This window comes from Hoplias malabaricus, chromosome 4 (assembly GCF_029633855.1).
Source record: "Hoplias malabaricus isolate fHopMal1 chromosome 4, fHopMal1.hap1, whole genome shotgun sequence".
Taxonomy (NCBI): Eukaryota; Metazoa; Chordata; class Actinopteri; order Characiformes; family Erythrinidae; genus Hoplias; species Hoplias malabaricus.
Genome location: NC_089803.1, coordinates 37,151,732 through 37,165,344, shown reverse-complemented (window position 1 = coordinate 37,165,344; position 13,613 = coordinate 37,151,732). Strand labels below are relative to the sequence as shown.

At 39.2% G+C, this 13,613-nt stretch overlaps 1 protein-coding gene across 2 annotated transcripts in view; it reads left to right on the top strand.

The window, feature by feature from the left end:
- Positions 1-13,613, top strand: part of dgkzb (diacylglycerol kinase, zeta b) — a 29,527-nt gene continuing 15,914 nt past the window's right edge. Inside the window, exon 1 of one of the 2 annotated variants that reach the window (XM_066667170.1) lies at positions 1-871. In XM_066667170.1, the coding sequence (XP_066523267.1) occupies positions 681-871 (191 nt within the window). In that variant the 5' untranslated portion in view covers positions 1-680. The remainder of the gene's footprint in view (positions 872-13,613) is intronic. The other variant, XM_066667169.1, reaches the window with a different exon arrangement.

Below are 13,613 nucleotides of genomic sequence, written 5' to 3'. Positions count from 1 at the left end.
CTCACTGAGGTGAACTGATAAAAGAAAGCGTGTTTGTGTTTGAGTGAGCCAGTCAGGCAGGAAACGCATGAAAGTGGAGTAGAGACGAGCGTGGCTCTATCCAGGGCGAGGCTCGAAGAGGTAGATATCTAGAAACCTAGGAGTCCTGCTGCTCCTGCCTGAAGGTTTGACACTTCCTGGACCTCCCGCTGATTTGTGTGAGTGTCAGAAGAGAAAGAAAGAAAGCAGAGAAAGGGGAAAGGGAGAAAAAAGACACTGCACCTGGAGAGAAGCCTGAGCCCACGGCGAAGTTGTGGTGTTTGTAAGGGGGTGGAGTAAGCACAGCGAGAAAGTCATCAGCAGGAACCGGAGCATGGAGGAGCAGAAAAGAAAGTTTACAGCCCACAGACAACTACACTTCCTGCTGTCTCTGACAGAGAGCCTCACCTGTTTTGTGGAATGAACGTCTGGACCATGGAGGAGAAGAGGTGTTTTGTGAAGTAAACGAAACTTTCAATTTCCTGACTCTTTTTTTCGGAGTTTTTTTTAATCCCCCCTCCCTCTTCCTCTTCGTGCGGTGGAACAGCCTGCTGAAGGAACTCGTGTGTTTGTTATGGATTATTTCTACCTGCACTCATTCTGCTTTGCTGTAGTGTGTCTGTCATTGAGTGGAGGACTGCTGGTCTCAGTTTGAGCTCGTGATGGAAGGTCATGGAGATGGAGAAAGGGACGGGAGCCCAGGTCACCTGGATGATGTGGTGGACGGCGAGGAACCGGCTGCTCCAGACTCTTGTTCATCGTCATGTTCGGACCTGTCCCCCTCAACCCCTACAGTGCCGCCTTCCAGGAACAGCACCAGGACGTTCAGCGCACTTGGCCTCTTCAGGAGAAAGTGAGTGTGTGTGTGTGTGCCCGCGTGTGGGCACTTGTATTTGTGGCTGATTTCCAAGGGTTTTCAGTCTCAGTCATAAACACCTTCAGCAGAGTGCTACTAAAGTTTAGACCCCCAGTCCCTGTCAAAACCCCCTGGAAAAAAGTTAACATACACAGAGGCAATAAAGATTTTAAATCTCATTATTTCACAACACAGGTTTCATGTCCCCATATATATTTAATTTGGCAAATCAGTTAGGATGTCTGCTTTGTTTATTTTATATTAAAATTTATTTTAAAATGACTGATTAGAGTCAGATTTATTATTTTAGAACAAATGCAGATTTTCAGTGGTTCAGAATAGTGATGCATGAGGACATCAGAAATGACAGATTATTGTTTATTAATAGGCATCAGATTTATGCTTTAATTTTGGTAATATTTATTATTAATATTTATAAGTGATAATTGCTAAATCATTTATTTTATGCCAGATAAAGACTGGATGACAAAAATAAAAAATAAAAATGACAGATTAAGTTGTAGAAAAAATAATTCACTCAGATTCTCCCCCCAACTGTGTGGAGAAGCACAAAGGCAGTGCTGAAGCTTTTATTTCTGTATCATTGTATTGTAGAATAGTTACGTTGTTATAGGTCTACTGGTATTTATTTCTGTTTAATCTTTTGCTTTAAGTTAACTTTCGTATATGTATTATTCATTATTTCTAATGGTTTGAGGAGAACTTTATTTAATTTAACTTTTTAAAGCTGTCACCAGTCTCTGTAAGGAACAGTTAGCTAAATAAACTTGGCTAACAATTTTCTCAGGAGACCAGTTGTCTGTAATGTTAATCAGGGATATCAGTATTGGCATCAGCAGATAAGTCCATGTATAATATCGGACATCAACATCTGCCCAGAATTCTCATATTAGTGCATCCCTAGTTCAGAAATGTACATTTACACAACTTACTCCCTTCAATCAATCTGAGGAACTTGATGCTTCTGATTGTCCAACTGTTCTGAGCTAATTATTACCCCCATCACAAAAAATCTTTTCCAAACAATTAAATTATCACAAGCAACTGTACAAAAAATAAATGCTAATCTGAGACAACATAAACACATTATTCAGAAAAGAAACACAAATTAGCTCCAAAAGTTGGACATATTTTGTTCTGAAAGATTAAAATAAAACCAAAAAGAACAGGCAAGTAACTGTGGTAGCAATGTATCTATGTCTACCATTGAAAGGATGCTACTTCATCATAATCTGAAAGCATGCTATCCATTTAAGAAGTTCCCTAGAACATTTGTTGAATAAAGTGTCTAATCAAGGGAGACAACAAAGGTGACTGATTTAGGCCAGTTCTGTCAAGAGTAGTGGGCTAACCCTCCGGATCAGTAGTGTGAGAAGCTTGTGCAAGACTACTGTAAGTTTTTGATAACAATCCACCAAATAATAAGGCAGTGTATTAAAACATTTGATCCGTAGAGAATGTAATATATAAAATGAAACACAAATTAAATTACTTGGTTATTATTTTCAAATTGCATCTTGTGTAAATAAAGTACATACCCTAAATTAACTATATCAAATGTATTTTAAAATGATTCGAGTGAATTAGTTTTAAATGTCTTTAGCCTAGGTGTATGTAAAATTTAGTTTAAAAAATATGATTAGAGATTCACAGCAGGGAACAAACGTAAGGATGCCAATTTCCATTTGTTTAGTGACATTGTCATATTTAAAAATATAAAATGTGCCATAATGTAGAGATCATATATTTAAAAGTTTTTTTTAATCCAGGAAATTAAAAATACTTGTTTCATAAAATGTGTAGAAGTGTAAAATATTTTTAAATGAAGCCCAATGTGGAGTTAGCTTCACTTAAATATGTAGCCAGCAACCATAACAGCTGAATACCAGAACATGCAAAGCCACAGACTCTAAACAGGTTTGGACCTGACCTGTTGTAGAATGTGCGAACTCCAAAGAAAGCTTCATTGGCTGCTGTAGGTATTGATGGTGGTGCCAACAGAGGGCGCTGTCCCTGCTGTCTGTGTGAATCTCCATGAGGGCCGTGCATTGAATAAATTGCACAATTTTTCAGACGCGACCAACAAGACTAGGCAAGCTTAGTTTAGCCAGACTGCAACTGGCTGCATAGCATTGGCCGTACATGTGTGTATGGCATTTCAAAATAGGAAGGTTTGATCCAAAATACATTAGAAATGCTTGAGATGCTTTGGTGTTTTCGTATCAATGACTTTTACGTTTACGTGGAATTTTTTTTTTTTTTTAAACTATGTGATATTGGTGTACAGGAAAATGTAGATTATAAAGTAGATTTACAAAGAGATTTAAACAAGAATGTGAAAATAAATCTTGAATATATATATAACCGGGCAGCACACTGTGTTCCAGCATAGGTGTGAGTTGGTGTCGCAGCAGGTAGAGTCGCAGTCACACCGCGCCAGGCACCTGGAGGTTGTGGGTTCAAGTCCCGCTTAGGGAGTTGGTGTATTCTCCCTGTGTACGCATGGGTTTCCTCCGCATGTGTGAGTGTGTTGCCCTGTGAAGGACTGGCGCCCCCTCCAGGGTGTATTCCCGTCTTGCGCCCAATGATTCCAGGTAGGATCTGGACCCACCGCGACCCTGAACTGGATAAGCGGTTGCAGATAATGAATGAATTTCCAGTGTAACCCTGCATTGCATCCAGTGATTCCAGGTGGGCTCTTGGACCCAAAGTGATGCACAACTTGATAAATTGGTTACAGAAAATGAATGAATGAATGAATATACAACTTGAGTAAATTCAATGGGGAAAAATGCAGATTTTTCCAAACACACCAATAGAATTTAAATCATGTATATAAAAAAATCAAAATATAGTTATGCATTTATATGCCTTAATACTCTGTACATGTGCCAAATTATTATAATTCATACATTCATTCATTTTCTGTAACCGCTTATCCAGTTCAGGGTCACGGTGGGTCCAGAGCCTACCTGGAATCATTGGGCACAAGGCGGGAATACACCCTGGAGGGGGCGCCAGTCCTTCACAGGGCAACACAGACATGCACACATTCACTCACACACACACACACCTACGGACACTTTTGAGTCACCAATCCATCTACCAACGTTTGTTTTTGGACTGTGGGAGGAAACCAGAGCACCCGGAAGAAACCCACGCGGACACAGGGAGAACACACCAACTCCTCACTGACAGTCACCCGGAGCAGGAATCGAACCCACAGGTCCCTGGAGCTGTGTGACTGCGACACTACCTGCTGCGACACTACCTGCTGCGCCACCGTGCCGCCAAATTATTATAATTTATTCATTAATTTTCTGTAACTGATTTATATTGTTTAGATCGTGGGCAGTTTAGAGCCTACCCCAAATCACTGGACACTAGGCAGGATCACGCCTTGTACAGGGGGCATCAGTCCATCACAGGGCTTCACAACTTAACCCAGTCACTCACAACTTTTTGTGGACAAATTTTGAACTATTAATCCACTTACCAGCAAATGATTTTAGACTGTGGGAGGAAACCTGAGCACTCAGAGAAAACCTACACAGACACTGGGAGAACACACCAAACGTCTCACAGACAGTCACCTTAGACAGGGTTTGAACCCCCAACTCCAGGACTAGTCAGTAAGTTAAAATGCCTCTTCCAGTCTAGCCCACTTGGTGATCTGAAAAAATGAGGTCTTGACTCTCTGAGGGCTTAAAGGTCCTTAAGCATTTCCTCAAAATGATTAGGGGTGTTACACCTGTGTCCTGTAAAATCTGTCACTGTGGCTACTTCTGGCCTCCTGATCTCCCCCATCTGCAATAAACTGGCTCAGTTAATCCCCCTCACTTCCTCTCTAACAGCTGATGTGCGGTGAGTGTTCTGTCACACTGGCTGGCTGCCATTGCATCATCCAGATGGATACTGCACACTTGTTGAGGTGATCTGCTGATGTTCTAAAAAATGTAAAGTGCTTTGTGGGTCTACAAAAGCCCTATAGAAGTGTACCTGTCAACCATTCATTCCATTAGAAAATCAGTTAAACATGTTTGACCAGGTGTGTACCAATAATGTTTGTGACTGTACGTTTCTGGGAAAAGAGTAAGGAGTCTTTGTCATCTCTGTTCTTCACACTAACAACTTGTTTAGAAAAACTGTTCTTTAATAATCTGTTAAAATATTATTTTGAGTTTCAGAAGTTGTTCTTTTGAAACGTTACTTAAAAAGCACATTTGTTCTGAAGATCCCAGAACAATCATGTATTCTTCAAATGTTACTCTTTAATTCAGGAGACCATATGATGATTCCTGTAATATTGCTCTAGAAGAAATATCATTCGACTAAAATGAGGGATGAGAAATGGTTGATTAGTTCATCAAATCACTGTGTGACTTTGCTGAGATCTCTACATCAGGTGCCTTCAGTTTCATTTTGTATTTTTTTTTTCAGTTTTGCTACACAACTTCAGCTCAAAATCAAGTCTGATGAGTAGACAGGCACATGTTTAGGTTACCTGACTTACTGAGAATAATAGCAAATTGCTAATAAAAGTATCATAAAAGGAGCCATAAGTCTTAAATTAAACAAAAGCAGACTGTGTACTTTCAGGACAGTTGCACCTTGAACTTTATGATCATTTGCAGTTTTCTTCTAGGCTTAACTTTTGTAGAGGCCAAATCTTGAAAGTTGTGGATAGATCTGTATTTCTTCTATGTAAAGCCTCTGCTAATCAGACACTGTTCCTCTTATTTGTTTGTGTTATGACTTTAGTCTCATGAATTTGTCCCCACCGTTCAGCCGGAAAGATTTCCAGTACAATTGCACCATGCTTTCAACAACGTCTTTCTCCTACTTTTTGTTGTGTTGACAAAGTCATACCCCATATAGCATTCTCATCGTGACTGATCCCAAGGTGTGATATTTTTAAAATGTGCAAGTTCACATTTCATCAAGCGGTTATATTAATCCTGCAGTCTCTTGCGGGTCACTAAAAATGGGTGTCTTTAATGGATTGGTAAAGCAATTAATTTTGATCTATATTTGTGAACCTGTTGGGACAATAGTCACACCCACCTGTGAGGTGTACTTCTGGCCTTGGCTTTCTGAGTTGACTTAAGTTCTTGGCGGATTTTCAGTATAAAGAGTTCTATTGAAGCAAAAACTAAAGTGTTATGGCCGGTCTTTATATGGATTATGGTACATGTAGTCAGATTATACACTATATAGAAAATTAGAAAGATAAATTTTATATTATTTAATTCACATTGTAGTTGCGTCATCCCATCTGACATTTAAGTGGTGCGGGTATATGTGAGCAGACTGGTGCTACTGGTCTGTCTAGAGGATTTTTTTAGAGAGAAGCACACAACATATTTACACACTCACAATGTGAACTTTTCTTTTTCACCAGCAAGTCCCCACAATATAAGTCATTACATTTTAAGATGAAAACGTAGTTTAAGGTGGTGTTTAACAGTATGTGTTGTTGGAACCCACATTTTAAAGACATTTCTTCCTTGTTGGGACCACAAGCTAGTCCCCAGCATTTTGTTAAATTTTAAGGTGAAGACATTTTTTAAAATCAGGCCAAGTTTAGAGGACTTTATCAAGTACCACATGGATCAAACAACAGAGCACAGTTTGCTTGCTGTCCTGAACAGCCCTGTTCAGAATGACTGGTTTCAGCTGCTGTTCTTTTAAGTGACTATGAGCCTTAGATCAAGACAGTGCTAGAACTCAGGAGTCAGGATGGGTTCAGCCATTTTCACCTGATTATTTTTCTATTCTTATTCCTGTTGGCCATATTTGAACAGTACATTTTCTCTTCAATTCTTGTGTTTGTTCTGCCCTAGTAAACCTCGTCTTTGCCCTTTCACATAAAATCAGGTACAATGCAACGATTGGAGATACTCAGACAAAGAGGTGCGGCAACCCTGAAATGTCTGTGCTCTATTTAGGATGCAGCACAAAACCAGAATGACTCGCTTTATCCCAGTTCCTCAGACTTTAATCTCACAGTTTGTGGGTTGGTAGAAGCTTCAGGTCCTCAAATTAACATGACAATGCTTTATTTATAAATGGCCCCTTTAGACATGTTATGTTTAAAGTTAGGGCAAATCTCCACAAACAATTGAAAGTCAATGTAATGTCCATATAATGCATAGAAACAAAGGTTTTATGCGGACATGTGAGTTTTTTGTGAGTTATATTTTTAAGGAAATGTTGCTTTGATTGTGTCCACCCAGATTTTTGAAATGGGAAAGTGTCAAACTCAAAAAAAAAAAAAAAAAAAGTTTTGAGTGAGGCTTTCCTTGAAACAACCCTGGTGAGAGTGATATGAGATTGGGATGATTGCTGATGAGTGGCAAGCTGTGAGTAGCTCCACTGTTGCAGAATGGAATGTGATGATGAGAACATCATGATTCAGTCTGAGACAACACCATACACAGCCAACGTGCCACAACTTCAAGATTTGACCTTTTACAGAAGCTCAGCGTAGAAGCAAATTGCAAATGATCCTAGAGATCAAGGTACAACTGTCCTGAAAGTACAGTCTGCCTTTGTATAGTGTAAGACTTGGTTTTATGGCTCCTTTTGTGAACATGTAAAACAATGCCTCACAACTTCGATTAAAACTACAAAGATGTTCACGTCATAAAAGTTTATGATTGTAGTGTCTTACTGTCAGTGTCATTACTGTTTTATTGTGAGTGCAAAATGTGTTTACCTCTCAGTAGGGCTGCAACTATCGAATATTTTTGGGATCGAGTTTTCTGTCAATTTGTTTTTTGTCAAGTAATCGGATAATGCATACATTTGTATTTTGAAACAACTATATCAATTGTGTTATGCAAAATGAAAGATTTCTTAAAATGAGCAAGCAATTGGCTGTTATTCATGTAGTCATAAATTCATTTGTCCATGTTGCATTTATTATTACTACCCTATGTATGGGAAAGGAGTGTTTTGAGATGTAACGTGTGTGTGTGTTTCGCCATTGCCGTTGAGAGCAAAATAAATTGTGCCACCTTAAATCTTTTGAAATGCGTGTCAGTTAAAATAATCTGTGTAAAACGACGATACCCAAGCTTAGGTGACATAAATTAAACGAAGCCTGTATTTTAGTAATCAAATTATTTGAGTTACCCGAATAATCGTTTCAGCCCCACCCATCAAGTGTAGTTGATGTTTTACTGTCAGTGTAGTAAAGGAACATTTGGATGCAAGCCTGCATATGTCTGAGGAAAAAAATAAAACTATGATCTAAAACATAGCAGCTGCCTTTTAGTATAATGCTTTAAAGGTAAGGAAATATCAGGCTTTATTTTGATGGCTTTTTGTGAGGGCTGAGTTAGGCAGACAAACTCAGATATATGTTTTGGACAGAAGTTCAGGGCGGCCTCAAAATGTACGTGAAGGCCAGAGAAAGGGTGGAGACGGGGCAGAGTTAGGAGTGAGTTTGTCTGTTGCGGAAATGACGTGACCGGGGAAGGTATATATAGTATTGAAGGGAAGAGTTTGGGCGTGGTCCTCCTCCTGAAAGTGTGTTATTACATAACTCCAATTATTGTTTAAGAGTCATATAGGTGATGAATGTTCTACAAGTACTGATAACCCGTAACGTGCTCAAGAAAACCTGATATACAAAACTCGTATATGTTGACGTGGTGTCCTATGTCTCTGCCATAAAATCCACCATATAACACCCTCCAGCTCTTTTGTTTAGTGAATGTATTTGTGAACATGTACATATGAGTGTGTGTGGGTGCTCCACCTGTTCTGTGGAGGGATGAGGCACCTGTTTTTGCCCCCTCTGTTAGTGTGTGTTCGTTGAGCTAGTGTAATCTGATAATGTCACACGCTGTGCAGACACCTGAGTTTAGCTTTGAGAAAGTGGGAGTCCACCGAGGCAGTGGAGCTGAAATGCAAAAGTGATTTTTCTGCAAATTTCATTGGCTAATGAACAGCCCCATGGCTACATCTCGGCATGGCGGCTCTCTTTTCAAACAAGCCGATTCCTTTCAAATGCCTTGAATGCAGTGCTATAAAACAGAGATCCTGGCCAAATTCTGCAGCTCTATCTCATTAAGCACCTCTGCTTCAACTCTTCATCAGCAAAGCCTTCATTTGTAACTTGAGGCTGTTTAAAGAGTAAAAATGCTAATCTCTACAGACATGTGGCCCAGTTTGACACCCCTGCTTTAGAATATCGAGTAAAAATTCCTGAAAGACTGTGGTCCAGCAAAGTTGGTGGTTCTGCTGCTCAGTCACCTTTTACTGAAATGTGCTTAACTCTGGTACTTTTGAACTGGACAGCTCTTCATTAGAGGGTCTAGGGACTCATCAAAAATGGATCACCCAGACATACCCAGTAGTGCTCTATTTTACTGGGGAAAAATCTTAGATCCATAACACAGCTTGTCCATGAAATTTGTTACTTGCAATTGAATAAATTTACTAGGATTTACCCAGATAAATGATTCTTAAAATGGACTTGACCTGAATTAATATAAAAATTGATTAATGTGGTTTGTTTGATAATGTGAATGAAATAATTTATATTTACACAAACACTCCAAAAATGACTCAAGGCACACAGCAAAACTGGCTCCTTTCTATTTTCTGACATATCAGTATATTGTGTGTTGTGATAAGGATTAGGAAACTCTATATTGTGCAACCTTAAGATCTACGAGAGTTGTATGTGTTTGCATGAACCAGTCAAGTCCTGAGAAGGGACAGACCCATTTCTGCTGCTATCTTTACTAGCACTCCTGCTCCACTCCTGCTATGTATAGATCAGGGTCAGAGTCTCAGGATGGGCTAGTGTGAGTGTGTGTGTGTGAGTATGTGTGTGCGCACGCATGCTTTCTTTGGGGCTGTAAGGATGCTCCCCTGAGCTGTGACTCTGAGGAATCAGGCCAGCCGTTGGGTGGAAGTTTGGCTGTGGGGCCAAGGTTGAGCTGCCGAACCTCAAATGAGGCTGGACTTGCTAAAAAGCTGCAAAAATACTGCACTTAATGTGGATAGGTTTATAGTCAAAATACAGTGATCACATGGATTTCATAGGAAACAATTATAAAACGGTGTATTGGTTTTTCTGCAAATACAGGCATTCAATTCTTTCGAAAATATGTATCTACATGTGTCTGCATCGTAATAAACAAACTAAACAAAATAAAACAATGAGCTGTACAATATTACATGTAATTTTAATGTTAAAAATGTTTGTTATAGACAAGTAACAGTATACACTTCACTGATTAATAAATTGCTGCATTAGATTTAGCAGACAGGCTGCAATAATAAAGAATTTAATATGAATAAGAAGTCTGTAACAATAATTAAAAATCTGTTATCACTATTTTTATGATTCTGTGAGTTAAGGGATTGTGTATAAGGGACTCTTCCCATATTTATGGCTGTGTGCTAATTGTCCAACTTGTGACTGAATGTAGCATTGTTTTTTATTTCTTTTTAGGTTATTAGTGTCATGTCTCTCCAATTAATAATTTTCCAAATAATAATAAGTGCAGGAGTCTTATGTGTACACCTTTTAATCACATGTTAGAATCCTAGTGATGCCTAGGATCTGGGAGTCCTACAGAGCGCCCACATGGAGACATTAGTGCATTTAAAGGTCCTTGAATTACGGTGATGTTATTCCTTTGCTGTATGTAATCTTTTATCAAGCGTTTTTTTTTGTGGGCACACTGAGCACAGTTGAACATTGAGAAGTATTGGGATTGGACCATTTTTGGCCTGTTTTCATGTCTCTAGTGGCAGTTGCAGAATATATTTTTGCCACCAGATGGCAGAAGTGTTACAGGTTCACAACACTGACCTCTCTCTTCATCCAGCGTCTTTAAGTCCGTCCATTTAGCAGAATCATACAGGCTAAAGCCCTCTGATTGTTAGTAAGTTTCAGAATCTAATTATTAGTCTCATACAATTAGATTTACAATTCACATATCAATTGCAAGATACCTCTCAATGTAGTAGTGTATGCCAATGTCAAAAAACTGCCATCATCATTTTATTTTTAAACAGCTGTTTTCTTAAATTCCCTGTTGTTTTTACAGTAGGTTTAAGACATGATGGGTGCAAATCAGTGCAGAAAGTTTTCCTCTGTATCCCACACTAAGATCTGTTTGTCAGTATGGTTGCCAGGTCCTCCTCTATGATAACAGACACAGTGGGAAGCAGAATCCCCCCGCCCCCCCAAAGTATAGTAATTGTTTCCTCATGTGGGTTGTGCTTTGTGTGCTGTAGTACGTCTGTCACGAGCGGAAGTGTTGCCGAGGATGAGAATCTAATGAAGTGGAGGGCATTGACACACTGTATTTTAAGTGAGGCTCATAATAAACAGCCAGCGGGCGTCCAGGCCTGGCCTGCTTTCTATGGTGTTAAATTAGTATGCAGTTTTTTTCAGGCCTTGGGCTGGTTTATCGACAGTGATACATAATGCAGGAGCCCAAGGGCCTTGAAGTGGAAATGAATGGCATTGTGGTGTTGTTGAAGTGCCTCTGCTGTGTCTTTTTATCTGGGGAAAAGCATAGTGAAGAGCTGACAGAATGGAAGAGGCTTGCCTTGCACTGGACTGACCTCTGGTCAGCTGCAGGACATTTTCTCTTATGATTAAAAAATAAATAAAATATTAAAAAAGGAAATCAAACATTAGATGTAGACCAGTACACAGTGAAATCCAAACACAGGTACACATTTAGAGTCTTAAAAGGTGCAAAAATGTTCTTATAAAAATACCACTGAGGAGCTACCTTGATTCTTTGAAAAGCCTTTCTACTGAGTGAACTGGAGTAGTTTTTTTTTTTTTTTTTTTTTTTTTTCTTTTTCTTTTTTCTGTGACATTATTCTGAAATCTTCTAAGTTTCAAGGTAAACTTGTGAACTGCCTCTATAGAGACCAGTCAGAAGAAATCAAATGCTTCTAATATGTGTGCAAAACCACAAACAACAGTCGGACTCCCTTCAGTCACAGAATTGGTTAAAAATTTGATTATTTCAACACTCATTTTTTTGTTTGTTTGATTGTTTAATATTGGATAATGTTTCCTCTAAATCATTTCACTAAAGCATGTGTTTGAAAGTAACCACTGAACTATTTGCAAAAGGATATGTTTGATTAGATCATCATTAGAGCTGTGGTCTTCCACTCACAGCTTGTGATGTAGCCTCTGTAGGTTTAGTGTCTTTAGGATATAGACAAGTAGGCTGCATTTTTCAATTGGAAATGAACTTAGGAAGTCTTCACAACAAACTGTTTTACACACACACACACACACACACAAGTGTGTATGCAAGTATGAGGGTGTGTGTCAGTCACAAGCACAATGTGTTGCTACTTTTTGGTAATCTGACATTATTTTAAACCACAGGCGTAGGTTTTGGCTTGGCTCCTGCTGTCTATTAAACAGCCAATCGATGAGCCCTGTGTGTCTCTGAGCTTTCTAGCTCCCCCTCTGTTCCTTTACCTGATCTCTCCCTCTCTCTCTCTTCCCCCTTTCACACTCTCTTTCCCTCTGTCATCCACTCTTGGTCCATTGTGTTTGGGAACAGGAGGAGGACGGCTACATCTGTCAGGTCATATGCTCCTACTTTTCTCTACTTTGATACAGGGACATTTACAGATGTTTCAGTTGAGTCAGGTTCATTAATGCAGGACCATTTTTTTAAACAGGTATATGTAGCGACAACTAGATGTTTTGGTTCTTTGACTGTGCTAAGGAAGTTTTTTTTGGACACTGGCTGAATGTAAGCACTAGAATCATTCCAGATTTTTAAGCAGTGAGTTGCTTATTTTAATTAGGTCTTGTCATTTTTATCTTTCTGGAACTACTTTAGATATACTTTAGAATTATTTTGACTCACTATTGGTGTAATTCTAAGCTCAATCAGTTCAAGTACAATGTCGTTTTTCTTGATAATTGACCCTTAATGTGAGATATTTAATCAGACTGCAGGCAGAAGTTGAGCTGTTCATATGAGAAAAATAAATCCAAGATCGCAGTCAGCTGTATTTGATTTAGCTGTATTGTAAATATTGTCTTGATTGCTGCAAAATGTTTGTTAATGGGAGGATGTGAATGGAAATTGAGTGAGTAGAGAGAAGCAGGAAAGACCTAGAGAGCTTCCTAATCATATCCTGTTACCTCAGCTGGCTTGGCTGAAAATAGTCTGCATTTAGATCACAGGTTAGGCCAGTGAGATCCAAACAAGCTGCTGATGGATTTGATGTTGTTGTTATTCAGTGGCACAACCCAGAGAGCCCCTATACACTTCTGCTTCCAGTAAAGCTGGAAACATGGCTTTTTTGATTAATGTTTTGCGAGGATAATTTTCTGTTTCATCACTGCATGTTACTGTTTGTTCTTTAGTCAGTGGAGGAAATTTGTATCTATTAAATGCAGTGCAGCGTCATGTAACGTGTGTAGAGGGCAATGTACACAGGTTTTAATAACTTTAGAAGAAACCAAACTGCTGCTCAGCACCTCTAAACGAGATAGGGAAAGGATATAATTAGCAGAGGCAGCCATTAGTGAAGGATCAGAAATCCCTATTAATCTACTTGGGCCATCTCGGTGTCAAACAGAGATAATCAGGAGGTGTACACTGCCTCATTTCCTCATATGCCTTGCAACATCACTGAAGGATGATGCCATCAGAACTTTACAAGGCAGCAGGTTGCAACATGAAGCAGAAAAATGCTA